At 38.2% G+C, this 18,891-nt stretch overlaps 1 protein-coding gene across 4 annotated transcripts in view; it reads left to right on the top strand.

Annotated features, from left to right (window-relative positions):
• The window catches only part of TSNAX (translin associated factor X), a 32,971-nt gene extending 20,876 nt beyond the window's left edge, over positions 1-12,095 (top strand). For all 4 annotated transcript variants that reach the window (XM_082407719.1, XM_082407722.1, XM_082407720.1 and 1 more), the window contains 2 exons: positions 5,934-6,061; positions 10,167-12,095. In XM_082407719.1, coding sequence (XP_082263845.1) covers positions 5,934-6,061; positions 10,167-10,544 — 506 coding nt within the window. In that variant the 3' untranslated portion in view covers positions 10,545-12,095. The remainder of the gene's footprint in view (positions 1-5,933; positions 6,062-10,166) is intronic.
• The last annotated feature ends 6,796 nt before the right edge of the window (positions 12,096-18,891 follow it).

Raw genomic sequence — 18,891 nt, 5'->3', positions numbered from 1 at the left:
TATTTCTTTTTAATTGTGCAGGGCCATTTCAACTCTGTGGTCCCTGCCCTAAGCTGAGCTCCATTTCTCCCCTTGCACATCAAACACTCCTTAAAGGACTCTGTTAAGCAAAGGTACATCTACTCTGGGATACTTTTCTTAAGCATTGTGGGATAGGTCCTGGATTTTAAGTCTTTCCGTGAATGGAATCAAATTCTTAGACATAATTTTTCCCCAGTGATCTCTGTAAGCAGAAAAGCACAGTATAACAGTATTCCCACTAGAATAGTTTAAACCAGCTTGCTTAGAGAGCTGAGGTGATAAGAATCCTTTTGATGTTGTTTTAAGTCGCAAGTTTTTCCTGTTTCCTACTGTCTGTATTTATAATCATAGTGTATATGTTGTGTTTTAATTTTTACTTATTTCTTTATTGTATTTTGGGTTTTTTCCAAAATGGTCGTTTTCCTATTTATTAAATGTCCCTATGAAACATAATTTAAAATTACTAAATAGTTTTTCAAAAATGGATCTGCCTTATTTAATTATGTTTTTGTGCCTGTTACCTTAGGCACAAGGGATAAGCAGTGAGCAAGGTAGTCATCATATTGCCCTCCTAGCAAGGGATAGAATGGATGGTAGATAAGGAATTCTACATTAATTTTTTAATACTTTTTAATATTTTATTTTATTTATTTCGGCCACACTTGGTCTTAGTTTTGGCATGCGGGCTCTTAGTTTCGACTTGTGGGATCTAGTTCCTTGAACCCGGGCCCCCTGCATTGGGAGCGCAGAGTCTTAACCACTGGACCATCAGGGAAGTCCTGGAGTTTTACATTATTTAAATGCAACTTTGACCTAAATGTCCATCGACAGATGAATGGGTAAAGAAGATGTGGCACATATATACAATGGAATATTACTCGGCCATAAAAAGAAATGAAATTGAGTTATTTGTAGTAAGTCAGAAAAACAAATACCATATGGTAACGTATATATATGGAATCTAAAAAAAAAACTGGTACTGATGAACCTAGGGGCAGGGCAGGAGTAAAGATGTAGACATAGAGAATGGACTTGAGGACACGGGGAGAGGGAAGGGTAAGCTGGGACGAAGTGAGAGAGTGGCATGGACATATATACACTACCAAATGTAAAATAGATAGCTAGTGGGAAGCAGCCGCATAGCACAGGGAGATCAGCTCGGTGCTTTGTGACCACCTAGAGGTGTGGGATAGGGAGGATGGGAGGGAGACGCAAGAGGGAGGGGATATGGGGATATATGTATGCATATGGCTGATTCACTTTGTTGTACAGCAGAAATTAACACAGTATTGTGAAGCAATTATACTCCAATAAAGATGTATTTAAAATAAATAAATAAATACGACTTTGATTAGTGCCACAAAGTAAAGGCACATGGTACTAGGAAAACATATAATAAGGGCTTGACTTAGAATGGGGTGGTGTCAGACAGTTTCTTCAAAGGTGCTGTTTGATGGAACGTGAAAGGATTAGTAGTAATTAATCAGGTGAAAGAGGGAGGAGGGCATGGAAGGAAGGCTGAGGACCAGCAAACAGAACCCCTTGAAATCAGAGAAGGCACAGTGTGGGTGTGGAATGAAAAAGGGAGAGCACAGAGAGTCAAGGAGAGGAGACAGGTGTGTGCGTTGTATGCGCACTTAAGTTACCTGAGCGCTCTGCCTCACCAGACATGCCGTTCCACTGTTTGACGGCAGGATTCTCCAGAGAAACAAAACCAACAGGAGTCATGGGGGGTGGGGGAGGGAGTGGGATAGGTAGGTAGTAATTTACTTTGAGGAATTGGCTCACATGATTTGGGGGCTAGCAAGTATGAAATTTGTAGAGCAGGCCAGCAGGCTGGAATTTCATGGAAGAGTTGATGTTGCAGTCTTGAGTCTGAAGTCTGCAGGCTGGAGCCTCAGGCAGGGTGTCTCTGTGGCAGTTTTCCCAACCAGTTGCTTGGCTGGGACGCCTCATTCTTTGTTCTTAAGGCCTTCAGCTGATGGGATGAGTGTCTCCCCCAACCCCACCCCGTTATGGAGCGTCTTCTGCTTTACGCGGAGTCTGTTGATTTAAGTGTTAATCACATCTAGAAAATACTTCCACAGCCACATTCAGACAGGTGTTTGACAGAACAGCTGGGCACCATGGCTAGCCAAATGGACCATCACACATAGTGTTCCCGTGAGAGAATAGATGAGAGACGGGTTCAATTTAAGTGATACCCTCACTTCTGACTGATTTTTTCTGCCTTGAACTGCACACTGGAATTTGCACCTTGTCTGTCAAATCAGCTTGAGATGATAGGTATATAGATATGGCCATCCTCCGTCTATGGGTACACTGGCTTATACCCATTAATCTTGATAATTAATGTTCACTTGATGAAATCATCGAGCCTCACCATGAAGCCCTGGGAAAGCTTGTGTGCACCACCTTCAACTGATAGAATCTTAGTTTTTATGCTCTCTCCCCCATCAGTTACCAGATGTATGACAAGAATCTTGATACTTGTATTTGATTCCAGCGTTTAAAACACTACTATTTTTGCTCAACATGGCCATGAATTGTAAGCCAACTGTAGGAATTTGGGGACAGGATTATGCCTAGAAATATTGAAGAAGTAGTGTTTTATATTAACTGTAGGAAAATTCATATTATAGAGTACGTACAAGCCTTGTACTGTTGTTAATTTAAAGGATATTTATATGGATTTACATACCCATCTTTGAAATGTATAACTACGTGAGTTATAACTTGACCATAGCGTGAGTTGAGGCTGATGATGGTTGGTGGAGGGTGAAATTAAGCAGGTGTTTATAAACCATGTTAATGGTTTTGCTCTGTATTCTGAGAGCCATGGAAAGCTATTTAGGCTTTAAGCGGGGGAGTGATGTGGTCATAGTTATTAAAAAGGCAAACAGTCTGTGGTGTGAGAATGGGTAAGAAGTGGGAAAAAATGGATGGAAGGAAGGGCAGGAGGCTCCTAGAACTGGCAAAACAAAGAGGACTAGGCTTGGAAGAAAGATTGTGAATGCGTCGTTGGACATGTTGATTTTGACAAGGTCCCTCTGATGGGCTTGTCAAATACGCATTTGGATACATGTGACTCGAAGCCAGAGATGTCAAGTTGAGGGATTGAAGCCAAGTATAGGTAAATTTGAGAGCCTAGGATTAATTGAGGCAGAGACTAAGAAGACATGGCCAGAGTTAGAAAAAAGAACTAGGAGATGATGCCATTGAAGGAACCAAAGGGAAACTTGTTTAAAGAAGGGAAAAAGTGGTCAAAATGCTGAACGCTGCTATGGTTAAGACTGAAAAAATGTCCATTAGACTCATTAACTATGATAACTTTAAGTGAAAGCTGTTTTGGTGTAGAGATGCACTCAAGCTAGAAGGAGGTAGGCTGAGAAGTGTGAGATGAGCTTACTGAAATTTAACTGACGGTGGGGAATAGAGAGTTGGGGCAGGAGTTGTGAGGAAGGTAGGGCCAGTGGCTGGAAGGGGTCTGAGAGTGTCGATGGTGATAGCATCCAGTGGAGGACATCAGGTGGAAAGCCTCGTACGTGGAAGGGAGAATCCACGTAAAGGTTCCTGCTGGGATTGCCTCTTGATTCTGAGGCTAGGCTTGGTGGCTGGCCTCAGAAGACGGAGCACCTCGCCCATGGTGATAGGGGTGAAGGAGACGCAGTACCATTATTTATTTTCCTAAGTCCCTGTTGTATTCATCAGTGTCCTGCCTGGTAATTTGAACAGGGAAAGTTTAATATAACGAATTAACCGTGTAGGGGACTGCCTTGTAAGAGGAAGCATGAACTCTGAAGAGTGCAGGAGTATCAGACAGAGGAGGCATCCCCCACCCCAGGGGCAGAGGCAGAGCACCCAAGGGAGGAACACATCTCGAGGAGTCCCCCCCCCTCCCCCCCGAAGTCGTGGGCCATTGGATGGCTGAGATGTCGTGCTGATGGCATCCCTGGGAGGCTGTCCGTGGGGAGGTGCCGGGCCGTGAGACTCCTTGCCCACGGAGGCGGCTCTCTGGGAGACGCTGTCTGGGTCACACAGGGAACCTGCCCCCAGAGAGAGGCCTCGTGCTGCTGCCCACCTGGAGCTGCTGCTTCCGCACGCTTAGAAGGCCGCCGAAGACGGGCACGCCGGAACCCAGAAGAGAGCTTTCCCTGCTTTGCGGTCCTTCCAGGGCCCCCTACCAGCAAAGCTCACTAACGTGCCAGCTGGCAGAAGAGAAGCGTGTTAGGGTCCACCTCCATTATCTGCACTAATGGAGCTGAGGGACAGTAAGTCGGCGAGTGGCACTTCTATCGTTGATCTTTTAAGTGTGTTCAGTTTTTGTTGTTGTAGTGATTGTGGCGATGAATATCCTTGTCCATAAATCTTTCTGCATATCTTCGTCTTTAGCTCTCATTCATAAGCGCCAGTCACGTTAGAGCATGTTTAGAGATGTGACGAGTGGTTCTTAAGTGTTGCTGTGTGCTTTTGTATGCCTGAAGTGCTTCTGGAAGGAAATGAGAAATGTAGATTGTCGTTAGGGAAGGGAACTGGGTTTTATGAACCTATTCATAAAACTAAAATTTTACAAAAATTTAATTGTAAACGTTAAGAGGCGTTATCTGTTTTGTTAAACTCAACTTTATTGTTTCATTTCTCAGCATGTTATGGTTTATTAAACAAAGTGTCCTATCATGTCTTACTCTGTCAGCAGGAGACATCTATTTTCTAACCTTACTTTAGCATCATTTGCTGCTCAAAATGAGTCAGGGTATTTTCATTTAGTTGTTTCCTCTTATTGCTATAAAAACCAGGTCATGCATTTCCTTTTGTGCCTTTGACCCTAGTGTGGCATTTGTGGCAGTACCACAGTGGTCAGCCTTCTCAACACTGTTGCTGCCAGGCCTGATTTTGAGTGTCAGCTGCTGGGAGGCTCTGTGAGCGCAGGACTCTGTCAGGAGAAGCGTTAGAGAGAGAACTTGAACTTGAATACCGATGACCCTACCAAGTCCTGAGTCTTCTTTCCGAATTTGTTCCCCTCTTCCTGTTTTCACAATAACGCCTTTAAAAAGACTGAGTTTCTTAACCTGACAGTAATGATAATCATTTTAAGAAATACTTTTTCCCTGTAAGTATCACCTTATAGATTAAGACATCATAAAGTAATGCTGAAAATTGTGACGATAGAATTTGGTTGTTTTAAAACACTTGAAAAAGTATTTATAGTACTATTTTCTACCTTCACCGAGATTTATTTTTAATTCAGTGAGGACTCTGTAGAATTTACATCTGGTACATCTGGTATTACTCATTAGCTTTTTTTTTTTTTTTTTTAAACGTAAACTACTGAAGCAGAAAGGATTGATTTTGAAGTATGAGGAAAACAGTATTCTGAATTTTGACACTTTAGTCTGCATTAGTGTTTTTTTACCTATTAAAATTTTAGGAAAGAGCCAAATGATCTTTAATTTTATGTCTCATTTGATTGAATCATTGTCTGTTTTGCTGCTGAAGGGAACAAAAAATAATCTGTATAGTTTCTGTTAAAGCCTGTCAGAATTTTTGTAAGAGCCCTTTCTTAAATTCTTTTAAAAAAAAATATTTCTCTGAAAATCTTTGCCATTTCTCTGTCGGAAAGAGTAGATTTTTAAGACAAATGGGCTCCTGAAGCACGAAGAAGAAATTGAACACCTCTGTACTTGAGCTGTCTCAAGTTCAGCCACAGGGATGTTTGCGCGTTCAATGTCGTCCCCACCGTCTATCCCCAGGTGGCCCCTTGTGTTCTAAGACTCGAATCTAGGGCTAATATTCATAGTAGGTACCCGTTAATCTTCTGTTGAGCTAGGTGATGATTAGTTTGAAGTCTTTATTATGACGTTCTTATTAATTCAGTGGTTGTTCCTTAGTAATTTTCTTGGTTGGTTTTTCAGGACTGCAGGAATATGTGGAGGCTGTCTCTTTTCAACACTTCATCAAAACACGATCACTTATCAGCATGGATGAAATTAATAAACAATTGATTTTTTCAACGGAAGACAATGGGAAGGAAAATAAGACTGTAAGAATTTAAAATCATATTTCACGTTTATTACATAATTTACATAACAGTATAATGATTGTAGGCGACTTACTGGCTTATGATGCTAAGAATATTGAGATGGGAAGGTTCTTTCTAAAGTGTGATTTCATAGATTCCCACCTAGGGAAATGGTCCTTTGAAATATTTTAGTTAGTGGCTCAAACAACCGTGGGTATGTTGGGGGGAGACATTACTCTTTACATAAAGCATTATTGAGTAATTACGTAAGTCCACTTTTGGTTTTACTGTGTATTTTACTGTGTGCCCTTTATAAGCACTATCTCATTTAATCCTTTTATTAACCTTACGCGGTAAGAATTATTACCCTCATTTTTCAAAAAAGGCCTTTAGGGAGCTTAAGTAACTTACCAAAACCTAGTCAGCTAGTAAGCGTGACAGCTGACTCTGAAACCAGGTGTCTTGAATCCAGAGCCACGTGTGTCCCTGTCCACTCTGCCGGTGTTTGTCACCACGTGCCCCAGGGACCCCTGTGCCAGGTGTCTACCTCAAAGGAGTGTTTTAAAGGATTTGATTTAAAGGTTTTAAATTAGGTAGTATACAGCACATGCCACATAAGTGCTCAGTAGTTAGTTGTCATTATCAATGTCAGTATCAAGTTGTTATTATATAGTGAGAGATGTTAATTACTGAGTTCATAATGCTTTTATCTGAAATATTACCTAGCTTCTCTAAATTAAGAAAAGAGAAACTTTGGTAGTTCAGCTTTTAAATAAATACTATTTTTTTCCCCTGGGTTTCAAGACACAGTATTCAGGCCATGAGGTAAAATTTTGAATATTTGGTAACCTCCTGAGATACCAGTACACATAACGATACAATTAAACAGTTTTTTTCCTTTCTTTATTTTTCGTCAGTTTTTCTTTCATTATTATTTTTAAAAAAATCACTCAGAGTTAGGATAGGTAGGCAGAAAGTGGAAGAAGCTTTGGAAATCATCTTTTCTTGAATGTTAATAAAACGTTAATTTTGAAAAGTGAGACTTAATTTGGCATGACAGATATAACTTACTTCAAGGAAACCATGTATTTTCTCAATTTTAAAAATCATGTGAAGTTTATTGAGGAAATTCATCTTGAGAAGTAAAATTCCTTCATATCTTTTATTCATTTAGTAAAGATTGAATTACAGAAAGAAGTAAGGTAAGCCTGTTTGACCCTGCTTCTTAAATATATCAGGCAAATTACCATGCCTTCCTTTCAAAGTTCTCTCTAATTCAGAATGGAAATATAAAGGCAAAAAGGTAAAGAGAAACTGAGAGTTAAAACACTATTCTGAGGATTTAGGTAGTAAATTATTGTAAGATTAGGGTGTCATAATATTCATATACATACAGTTCTCAAAATGTTAAGACCACATTCATAAATAATTTTTCCTTTTAGTGCTAAAGATTCTTCTTGGTGCTGAAAATTCTGGGAATTCAGTAGGGGAAGGTATTTTGCTCTGACATGCCTATTGAGAGTAGTGTCAAAACCATTTAATTTTTTTTAACTTTTTATTATGAAAAATTTCAAATACACAAAAAGGTGGAGAGAATAGTAGCACATGAACATGCATATACCCACTACCTGGATTCAGTAATTAACATTTTGCCATATTTGCTTGATCTAAATGTTTTTTGCTAAACTACTTTAAGTTATGGATGTCACGATATTTTACCCCTAAATACTTCAGGTCCATCTTGAAAAACTGCTTTTTAAGTAATTTTCTTTTCCCTAGTTTCTCATACATATTATCGGTAAAGCAGAATTTATTTCCTTGACAATTAGTTGAAATTTGTTTTTTAACACACTTTTTTCTTCAAAATCAACTTCTTAGTTTATAATCAGGGAACTCCTTCTGTCTGATGAGAGAAACAAAGAACATTAATGTTTTCTTAAGCAAAAGTTACTTTTATAAATGACTTATGAAAATGCCGGCCGTCTCCCCACCTCCTCTACCCTCACCACCCACAGTCTGTCCTTTCCAAAAAGATGCCAGTTCTCTTAACAGTTAGTGGAAACAACACATAGCAGGTCAGGATAATTGGGAAGCTGACTTTGGATACTTACCCAGTTCTACCAGTAACTAGTTATGTTACCTACAGTGTTTCTCGGACCTCATTCTTATACCCTACATTGAGAAGGTTGGAGCAGATGGTCTCTGAAGAGTCCAACAGCGTTAGGATTCATGTACTGGATACAAAGCAACCAGAGGCATCTTAATCAAACCCAAATTTGACTCTGTCGTTTCCTTGCTTAATTCTCAACGACTCTGTTACCTATAGGTAAAGTTCTAATTTCTTAATGTGACTTTGTCCCCTCGCTCTATCTTTCTAGACTCATCCTGTACTACTTCTTACTTTAAATTTTACTCCAAAGAAATACCTCACTAGTTCCTCAGATATACAGCTCGATTCTCACCTGCACGCCTTTGCAGTTCCCTCTGCCTAAAATGTCCTCCAATATAATTGCACCCCACCTAGCTAAGTCTCATACAGACTTTTAATAACAATTTAGACGTTGCCTCTTTTAGACAGAATCTAATAGAGAGAGAAATGGGTGTGGAGAGAGGAGACTGACGTGGTGATGGTGATAGCAGCTAACATTTATTGAGTATTTACTTTGTGTTGGGCATTATGCCAAGAACTTGGTAAATGTTATCCTTAAAATAAACCTCTGAGGTAGGTACTGTTATCCCATTTTACAGATGAGGAAACTGAGGTTTAGAGAGATGAAATAACTTGCCCAAGGGCATACACCTTATGAAGCAAGGTCCTGGAAGAGGTGGGAGGAGATGGGTCAAGGTCATTTGGAAGAGTTAACCTCAAACAAGAGGAGGGACCACTCATCATCTGAGACTGGAGGATAGAAGGTAAAGATGGATGTGGACATAAATAAGCTTTTTTGTTTTTTTTTAAGGTTAAGGTAATTGAGAGAGCTTGTGCCAGGTGGTCTGGCAGATAACCAGGCCAGTGAAAGTAGGCAAGATTGTTTACTGAGAGTGAAGAGGTTTGGGATTGAGTAAGGGCTGAGGAGGAGAGTGGTGAAGGTTTGGAGTAGTGTTTGAAGAGACTGGAGACAACCATCTAAGAAATAAGCAGAAGGACTGGTGAGTAATTTGTAGTGGTACAAACGCTATACAGTTGTGAGTGTCAATATTTTTTAGCCCAGTGGTACTCAGCCACTTGAATAAAGCACTATCAAGAGTAGATTTTTTTTTTTTTAATTTATTTATTTTTGGCTGTGTTGGGTCTTCGTTTCTGTGTGAGGGCTTTCTCTAGTTGCGGCAAGCGGGGGCCACTCTTCATCGCGGTGCGCGGGCCTCTCACTGTCGCGGCCTCTCCCGTTGCAGAGCACAGGCTCCAGACGCGCAGGCTCAGTAGTTGTGGCTCACGGGCTTAGTTGTTCCGCGGCATGTGGGATCTTCCCGGACCAGGGCTCGAACCCGTGTCCCCTGCATCGGCAGGCAGACTCTCAACCACTGCGCCACCAGGGAAGCCCAAGAGTAGATTTTTAATACTGATTTAGGGTTGTGTTTTTGCTGGGCAGGTGCAGTAGAAAAATAGGAGCCTAAAGGAACTGAGGCGGGTGTAGCGAGAGAGTAATAAATCCTGATGGTTAGTGCCGAGGGGGATAGAAGAGAGGCCAGAAAGGGACTAAGTGATTGAGGAAAACATGACTGGATCCTAAACCTGGAGGGCTTTATGATTTGTCGTTTAAATAAGTAAGTCATTGTCTTGCAGTAAAGTCAGTAGGCCTTGTTTAAGAATGTTTTGATTTTATCTCTTATGTCAAGTGCAGTTGGAAATAGTTGATTTTATAATGATACAATATTAGATGTCAAAATTATCTTGAAATCATAAGTTCAACTCCCTACTGAGGGCATGAATTCGTCTTGTAACGTCTCGAGTGGTCATTTAACAAAACGGATCATTTTATTTAGAGAAGATTAGTATGATTGACCTGCTGTTGATTTTGTTCCTTACATGTGATACATGCATAGTCACTCTTTTTCATGGTGTAATTTCTTTGTGTGTGTGTGTTCTTTTGTTTGGTGTTTTTTTTTTTTTTTTTTTTTTTACCAGCCCTCTTCTGATGCACAGGATAAGCAATGCGGTACCTGGAGACTGAAAATCACGCCTGTTGATTACCTTCTGGGAGTGGCTGATTTAACTGGAGAGTTGATGCGAATGTGTATTAACAGTGTCGGGAATGGGGACATTGACACCCCCTTTGAAGTGAGCCAGTTTTTACGTCAGGTTTATGATGGGTTTTCATTCATTGGCAATACTGGACCTTATGAGGTTTCTAAGAAGCTGTATACCTTGAAACAAAGTCTGGCCAAAGTGGAGAATGCTTGTTATGCCTTGAAAGTCAGAGGTTCAGAAATTCCAAAACATATGCTGGCAGATGTCTTTTCAGTTAAAACAGAAATGATTGATCAAGAAGAGGGCATTTCTTAGAGTAACATTACTCAGTTTTCTTTCTCGTAAGAACTCCTAAGAGAGACCAATTTGTAAGACTGTTATTTAGTATATCATTTGACTTTATTGTGGCTTTAGAAATGGTTTTAGTTGTACTTGTTTTAAATTGTATACAGGCTGTACATAAAATTACCGAAACGAATCATTTCTTATATCTTACTCGTGAAAATTTGCATACAGATGTTTGCTTATATGCCTGTTTGACTTTTTGCTGGCTAAACCTCATCATTTATCTTTGTAAATGTGAACATGCTTCAGAGTGCACTTTCTGCCGTACCTGTTTTAATTTAGTGTGTGTGAATTTTGGAGTGGTAATATTTAGTGGAAGACATTTATAGTTTAAGTTGGTGATTTTTTTAAAATACATACTTAGTTAGACATCTGGACTTGAGCTTCCTGTTTAAATTTCTTGATAATATTGTGCCAAGCCTCCAAAATAGGCTTAATCCATAGACCAAGAATTTAAAATCACATTGCCAGTATACTTTATGAGGTATTGTAGTGAGAATTCATGTTATATTCTGGCTAATTTTAGGTCATTTTGAATCCATATGAAACAGCCTTTCAGAAAAATTGACAGGTACCCAGATGTTAGTTTCTACATTTAATTTTTGTCCTTTATCACAGAAAGTCTGATAGAGAATTGGCACTAACATTGTAATATTGTCACTGATGTTTGGGTTGAATTATATACTTGCACATACAACTGAAAAGGTAGTGATTATTTAGCAGTTTTTGTTGTTGTTGTCATTATATTTCATTAGGCATGTTTGGAGGCTTTCCTGTTCTAACATCTATCAGAAATTACATCTGAATAATTATAATGAAGTTTTGAAAATTCTGAAATATTAAGTTAATCCAAATCTTTATAGTTAGTTGTCCAGTTGTGTTAATGCATAGTATGAAAAGTTGCCAAAGAAGATTTATCACGTACAATTCAGCAATAAGGCAGTTGTCAACACAGTTGGGAATAGCAAGTAGTATCACTAGTAGTAGAAGTAGTCTCACTAGTAATATTTAGAATTGGAATTTGCCTACTGAAATTAGTTATTTTAGGAATATTAGGAATTAGTTATATTAGGAATTTGCCTACTGAAAATAGTTATACCATTCACTGTGGCGTGAAACTGACTTGAGCATGGCACTGTTGGCTGACAACTAGACATTTCCATTTGGTTTTGTGAGTTTTGAGAATCTAGATACTGGATTTTATTTTTGGAAAGATTAGCAGCTCTGTTTGCAAGGGCTTATTCTTGGAAAGGGTAATTTTCCAAAAATGATCACCTAAAGGAAAATAAAATATATACATGCCTAATAGATTAGGTTTGTTTGTTTGTTTTGGTGGCAGTAAGTTTTTTCTGTTTCCCTACTCGAAGATATACAGCTGAAATATAGTTTTATTACATATTTTTGTTTCCTCTGCCACTTGAAGTTAAATTTATAATGTTAAAAGTAAAGTAATAATGGATTGATGAATGTCTTACAGATGTTTAAAACTGAACTCTTTGAATAAAATATTAAAATACAAAAGTTAAGCTTATTTTTTGGTCAATTGAGAAATAGTTAATCAAACTGTTACAGACTTTTTAGCCTAAACAGGAAACTTGATACAGACTCGCTTAATGTGTAGATTTATGATTTCTTAAAATGGGTCCAGAAGTAGGGAGAGTTTCAGGAAAGACATCTTTTCACATCTCATTGTCCTAGACTGGGTAACTTTCCAATCCCTCAAAACCAGCTAGTGGAAAGGAGGATGAGATCACCTCAATAGATCAAGGTGCCCTTTATCTGAGAGAAGAGTGAACACAAGAAACCAAATTAAGGTGTTGCCATCTTAGGGGAAGGGGAAATGGCCTTTAGGTCCGCAGTCAGCAGTATCTGCTACAGGTGGATTTGGTTCTGGGCCTATTGATACATTTCTACATTGCATGTTATACTAACACAGTGGGTGTTAGACCAGGATGGTAGAGGATCTCTAAATATATCTTGAATGTCTCAGTTTTAAAATGGTTGCTCTGATATCATCACCTGTGGTGATGTTTTTCATCTTTATTAAAAAGAAACTGGTTCTAGGTAACATGGCAAGTTCCTGAGAAATTCTAAAATAAAATTGGTTTATTTCCTTCATAAGTAATTGCTGCATATATGAAATCAGTGTTTTTTTCCACCATACACATTGCAGAGCCCTAGGGCTTTTTGAAGGTGCTCAAAGAAAGGTGTTATTTAAATGAGGGATTGGTGGAATGGATTTAAAAACTTAATCCAAACTCTTTGCTGTCTGCAAAAGACTCACTTTAGATTCAGAGACATAAATAGATTAAAAGAATGGGAAAAGACATTCCATGCAAACAGTAACCAAGAGAGCTAAACAAATAGACATCAAGACCTCTTTTTCTTTTGGCTGGAGACAAAGAACATGTAATGGTAAAAGGCTCAATCCATTGAGAAATGCATAGCAATTACAAATATATGTATATTGATATATAAAACAACAGAGCCCCAAAATACATGAAGCAAAATCTGAGATAACTGAAGGGAGAAATAGACAATTCAGTAGTAATAGTTGGATAATTTAATACCCGACTTCCTATAATGGATGGAAGAACAAGACAGATCAGCAAGGAAATAGAGGACTTGAACAACACTATCAACCAATTAGACCTAGCACCCATGTACAGAAAACTCATCCCAACAAGAGAAGATATATTTTTCTCAAGTGTGTGTGGAACATTATCCACACAATGTCAGGCCACAGAACAAATCTCAATGCAATTAAAAAGATTGAAGTTATACAAAGTATGTTCTCTGACCACAATGGAATGAAGCTAGAAATTAATACTAGAAGTAATTTGGGAAGATAAATGAAGCAACATACCCCTAAATAAACAGTGGGTCAAAGATGAAATCACAGGGAAATTAGAAAATATTTTGAGAAGAATGAAAAAGACACAGTATACAACTTATGGTGTTCAGCCAAAGCAGTGCTCAGAGGGAACTTTATAGCTTTAAATCCCTGCGTTTAAAAAGAATGGTATCAAATCAATAACCTAAACTTCTGTCTTAAGAAACAAGAAAAAGAATAGCAAACCAAACCACAAAGCAAGCAGAAGAAAGGAAATAAAGATTAGAGCAGACATAAATGAAACAGGGAATAGAAAAACAATAGAGAATATCAGACAGTGGAGAATATCAGTTGGTTCTTTGAAAAGATGAACAAGATTAACAAAACCTTTGGCTAAACTGATCAAGGAAAAGATGACTCAAATTACTGAGATCCGGAGTTAAAGAGGATACATTACCACTAACCTTACAGAAACAAAGTTTATAAGGGAACACTATGAACAATTGTATTCTAAAATTACATAACCTAGATAAATGGACAAATTCCTAGGAACTCACAAAACTGACTCAGGAAGACACTGAAAATCTAAATAGAACTATAGCAAAGAGATAAAGTTACTAATAAAACTCCCAGTGAAGAAAAGCCCAGGACCAAATGGCTTCACTGTTAAATTCTACCAAACATATAAATATTAACACCAGTCCTCAAGTTCTTTCCAAAAAAGTAGGGAATAGTTTCTCATTTTATGAGGCCAGTATCATTGTCATACCAAAGCCAGACAGAACTACAGACCAGTGTCCTTCATGAATACAGATGCAAAAATCCTCAACAATATACTAGGAAACCAAATTCAGTCACAAATAAAAAATGATTGTACACCATGACCAACACCATGGAATTTCATCTCAGGAATGCAAGGTTGGTTCAACATGAAAATCAAATGTAATACACCATATTAATAGCATGAAGAGGAAAAAAACATGGTTTATCTCAATAGAAACAGAAAAGTCACTTGACAAAATCCAACACCCTTTCGTGACATAAACACTCAAACTCAGTAGAAGCGAAATTTCTCATCCTGGTAAAGGGCATTCGAAAAGCACACAACATTGTACTTAATGGTGAAAGAACGGAAAGCTTTCCCTCTAAGATCAGGAACAAGACAAGGATGTCCAACATTGTACTGGAGGTTCCAGCTAAGGCAATTAAGCAAGAAAAAGAAACAGAGGGCCTCCAGATTGGAAAGAAAGATGTAAAACTGTCTCTATTTGGAGATAACATGATCTTATATGTAGAAAACCTCTATAAAGAACCCTCAAAACCCCCCCCCCCAAAAAAAAACCCCAAACTATTAGTACTAATTAATGAATTAAGCAAGGTTGCAGGATACAAGATCATACATAAAAATCAGTTGTGTTTCTCTACACTAGCAATTAAAAATCAAAATCAAGGCAATAATTGTATTTACAGTAGCATTACAAAGAATGAAATATACAGAAATAAACTTACCCTAAGAAGTGCAAATTGTACACTGAAAGCTATAAAATGTTGCAGAAGAAAAAGGCATCCTGTGTTCATGGAATCATAGATTTAATATTGTTAAGAGAGCAATACTCTGCAAATTGATCTGTAGGCTCAGTGCAATCCTTATCAAAATTGCAACTTCACTTTGTAGAAATGAAGACTGATCGTAAAATTCATTTGAAAATTCAAAGGGCGCAGAATAGACAACACAATCTTTGAAACGAAGAACAAGGTTGAAGGACTCACATTTTTTTATTTCAAATCTTATGACAAAGATACAGTAATCAAGATAGTGTACTGTCATAAGAATAGATATGTAGATCAATGCAATAAAATTCAAATTCTAGAAAGAAACCCATAGGTCTATGGTGAGTTGACTTTTTTTAAATTAAACATTTTATTTTTCTAGAGCAGTTTTAACTTCACAGTAAAATTAAGAGGAAGGTGCAGATATTTTCCTTACATCCCCTGTTCCACATGCACATCTTCTATTATTAACATTCCCCACCAGAGTGGTGCATTTGTTACAATGGATGAAACTACATTGACATGTCATAATTGCCCAAAGTCCATAGTTTACATTACAGTTCACTTTTGGTGCTGTACATTCTGTGGGTTTGGACAGGTCAATTGATTTTTGACAAAGGTGCCAAGACCATTCAATGGGGAAAGAATAGTCTTGAACAAATGGTGCTGGGACAGCTGAGTGTCCACATGAAAAGAATGAAGTTAGACCCTTTAGATCATATACAAAAATTAATTTAAAATGGAGCGAAGACAAATATGAGCTAAAACTATAAAATCCTTAGAAACAGATGTACATTTTCTTGACCATAGATTAGGCAGTGGTTTCTTAGGTATGACATCAAAAGCACAAGCATCTAAAGAAAAAAATAAATTGAAACTTCCATCAAAATAAAAAACTTTTGTGCATCAAAGGACACTATCAAGAAAGTGAAAAGGCAACCCACCGAATGGGAGAAAATATTTGCAGATCATAATCTGATAATGATACAATGATAATAGATATATGTATCTAAAATATAAAAGGAACTCTTCTTACAACTTAACAGTAAAGAGACAACCCAATTTAACAGTAGGCAAAGGATCTGAATAGACAGTTTTGTAAAAATGACACGCAAATGACCAATAAGCACACGAAAAGATGTTAAACAGCATTAGCCATTAGGGAAATGCAAATCAAAATCACGAAGTACCACTCTACACCCACTATATATATAAATTTTATATCTATATCTTTTATATAATAAAAGAGAGACGGGAAGGAAGGAAGAAGAGGGAGGGAGGGAGAGAAAAAGAAAAACAGAAGGAGAGGGAGACTCGTGCATGAATGTTTCCAACAACATTATTTATAATAGCCAAAAAGTGGAAACAACGCAAATGTCCATCAGCTGATGAATGGATAAACAAGGTGTGTTATACCCCTGCAATGAAATATTATTCGGCCATAAAAAATTAAATGCTGGTACTTGCATCATGGATGAGCCTAGAAAACTATGCTAAGTGAAAGAAACTAGATACAGAAGGCCGCATATTGTATTATGTATTGATATGAAATATTGGTGGCATTGGGGTGCTTGAGGGGTTTGGAGTGACAATGTGGGGTTTCTTGATGAGGTGATGGAAATGTTCTGGAATTAGTGGGACTGTGCAACCTTGTGAATATACTAAAACCCACTGAATTGTGCACTTTAAGATGGTGAACTTCATGTTATGTGAATTGTATCTCTATAATAATACTTTAATGTTTTTTAAAAAGTGGATTTATTGTTTCCTTGAAATTTTGCTTGAAATTGTGTGGTATTTTGCTTATGGGAAGACTTTTTTTTTAATTATTCAGTTTCTTGAATTGTGTAGGGCTATACAAGTTTTTCATCATTTCTTAATGGCAAATTTTGATAAATTACATATTTCACAGGATTAGTCCATTTTGTCTTCATTTTCAATTTGTTTTGGTACAGAGTGTTGTTAATATTATTTTATTATATTTATATCCTGGCTATATATGTATTCATAGTATATATTTGTGTTGTCTCTCTATATAGATGTTTTTAGTCATTTTTGCCAGATGTGTCTCCATTATGTTAGTTTTTTTTTTTTAAAGCTTTCTCTAATTTTTTTTAAAATTAATTAATTTATTTATTTTATGGCTGTGCTGGGTCTTTGTTTCTGTGCGAGGGCTTTCTCTAGTTGCGGCAAGTGGGGGCCACTCTTCATCCTGGTGCGCGGGCCTCTCACTATCGCGGCCTCTCTTGTTGCGGAGCACAGGCTCCAGACGCGCAGCCTCAGTAATTGTGGCTCACGGGCCCAGCTGCTCCGCGGCATGTGGGATCTTCCCAGACCAGGGCTCGAACCCGCGGTCGCCTCACCGGCAGGCAGACTCTCAACCACTGCGCCACCAGGGAAGCCCCCTATGTTAGTATTTTTAAAGAATTAATTCTTGCTTTATTGGCTTTGGCTTTTGCTAGTCTGTTTTTTACCTCATTGATTTATACTCTGATTTATTATTTCCTTATATACTTTTTGGGGGTTTATGTTCTAATATTTTTATAATACATTATATTTTTTACATTTTTGCTTATTTTTAGACTTTTTCCACTGGGTCTTGACTTTGGTTTTATAATTAATTTCAATAAATGTGGAGTACTTTTATTAGTAAGATATTGTGCTGACTAGTCTACTTTCTATATAATCCTGTACTGATCCACCTTGATTTCTTACTTTTAGGGGACTAAGGGATCCCGCCCCCTCCTCGCAAATCTGGGAATTAGTAGGTACTTGATTAGCTTCTATTAGCTGACTTTTTCTCTTTTCCTCCCCAATTTAGCTGTTAATTCTATGGTTTCTATTGGTATCACCTTTCTATCTTTTGACAGTTTCAAAAAATCTATTCAAAAAATACCATTGAATTCTTGTGGAAGTTCTGCAGTTTATTATTTAAAAAATTTTTTTTAAGGTATTTTTATTTATTTATTATTATTATTATTTTTGGCTGCATTGGGTCTTTGTTGCTGTGCACGGGCTTTCTCTAGTTGCGGCGAACGGGGGCTACTCTTCGTTGCAGTGCGCGGGCTTCTCATTGCTGTGGCTTCTCTTGTTGCACAGCACAGGCTTTAGGTGCATGGGCTTCAGTAGTTGTGGTGCATGGGCTCAGTAGTTGTGGCTCACGGGCTCTAGAGCGCAGGCTCAGTAGTTGTGGCACATGGCTTAGTTGCTTCGCGGCATGTAGGATCTTCCCGGGCCAGGGGTTGAATCCGTGTCCCGTGCGTTGGCAGGTGGATTCTTAACCACTGCGCCACCAGGGAAGTTCCCCTGCAGTTTATTTTTGAAGAAATACTTTGAGTCTGTCTTTCTTTGAGTGCACAGTTTGTTGCATCCAGAATTGCGAATGTGGTAACTTGCAGCCTAGAGCAGTAGCATTGCAGCCAAATCAATCATCTGTCTGTCTTCAGATGATCTTGCCAAAGGAGCCCCTGTCGGTTCCTGATTCAGAGTGGCTCTCCAACCAATAGATCAGGTCCTGATTTCCATCAGGGTTGGTGAGGTCTTCAGTATCCCTGTTCAGCACACTCTCATTTTGGGCTGTGTCGATCCCCGAAAGGGTTATGGACAGGACCAGTGTCCTTGGACCCTCTATACTTAGAGCCACCCAGAAGTCTAGAAAGTACCTCATGGTCAACAATTTTTTTCAGGTTGATGGGTGTCACATTTGCAACTCATAATTTTTTTTTTAAGTTGAGACTTGAAAGTTTTTAGATGATTTATACATTAAATTGTAACCCACAGGTTAATGATAGGACTTCTTACCTTTTGTCTAAAAGTGCATTTATGTAAATTCAGCTGATTCTTAGAGCTCTGAGGTAAGCAGGGAATGGTAATATCCCCTCCCACTGCCCCCTTTATATGTAAATAATGTAACTGAGACCTAGAGAGGTTAAG

This window comes from Balaenoptera borealis, assembly GCF_965194805.1.
Source record: "Balaenoptera borealis genome assembly, chromosome: 10".
Taxonomy (NCBI): domain Eukaryota; kingdom Metazoa; phylum Chordata; class Mammalia; order Artiodactyla; family Balaenopteridae; genus Balaenoptera; species Balaenoptera borealis.
The sequence above is the reverse complement of the archived record's forward strand: the minus strand, read 5'-3'. Positions and strand labels throughout refer to the sequence as shown.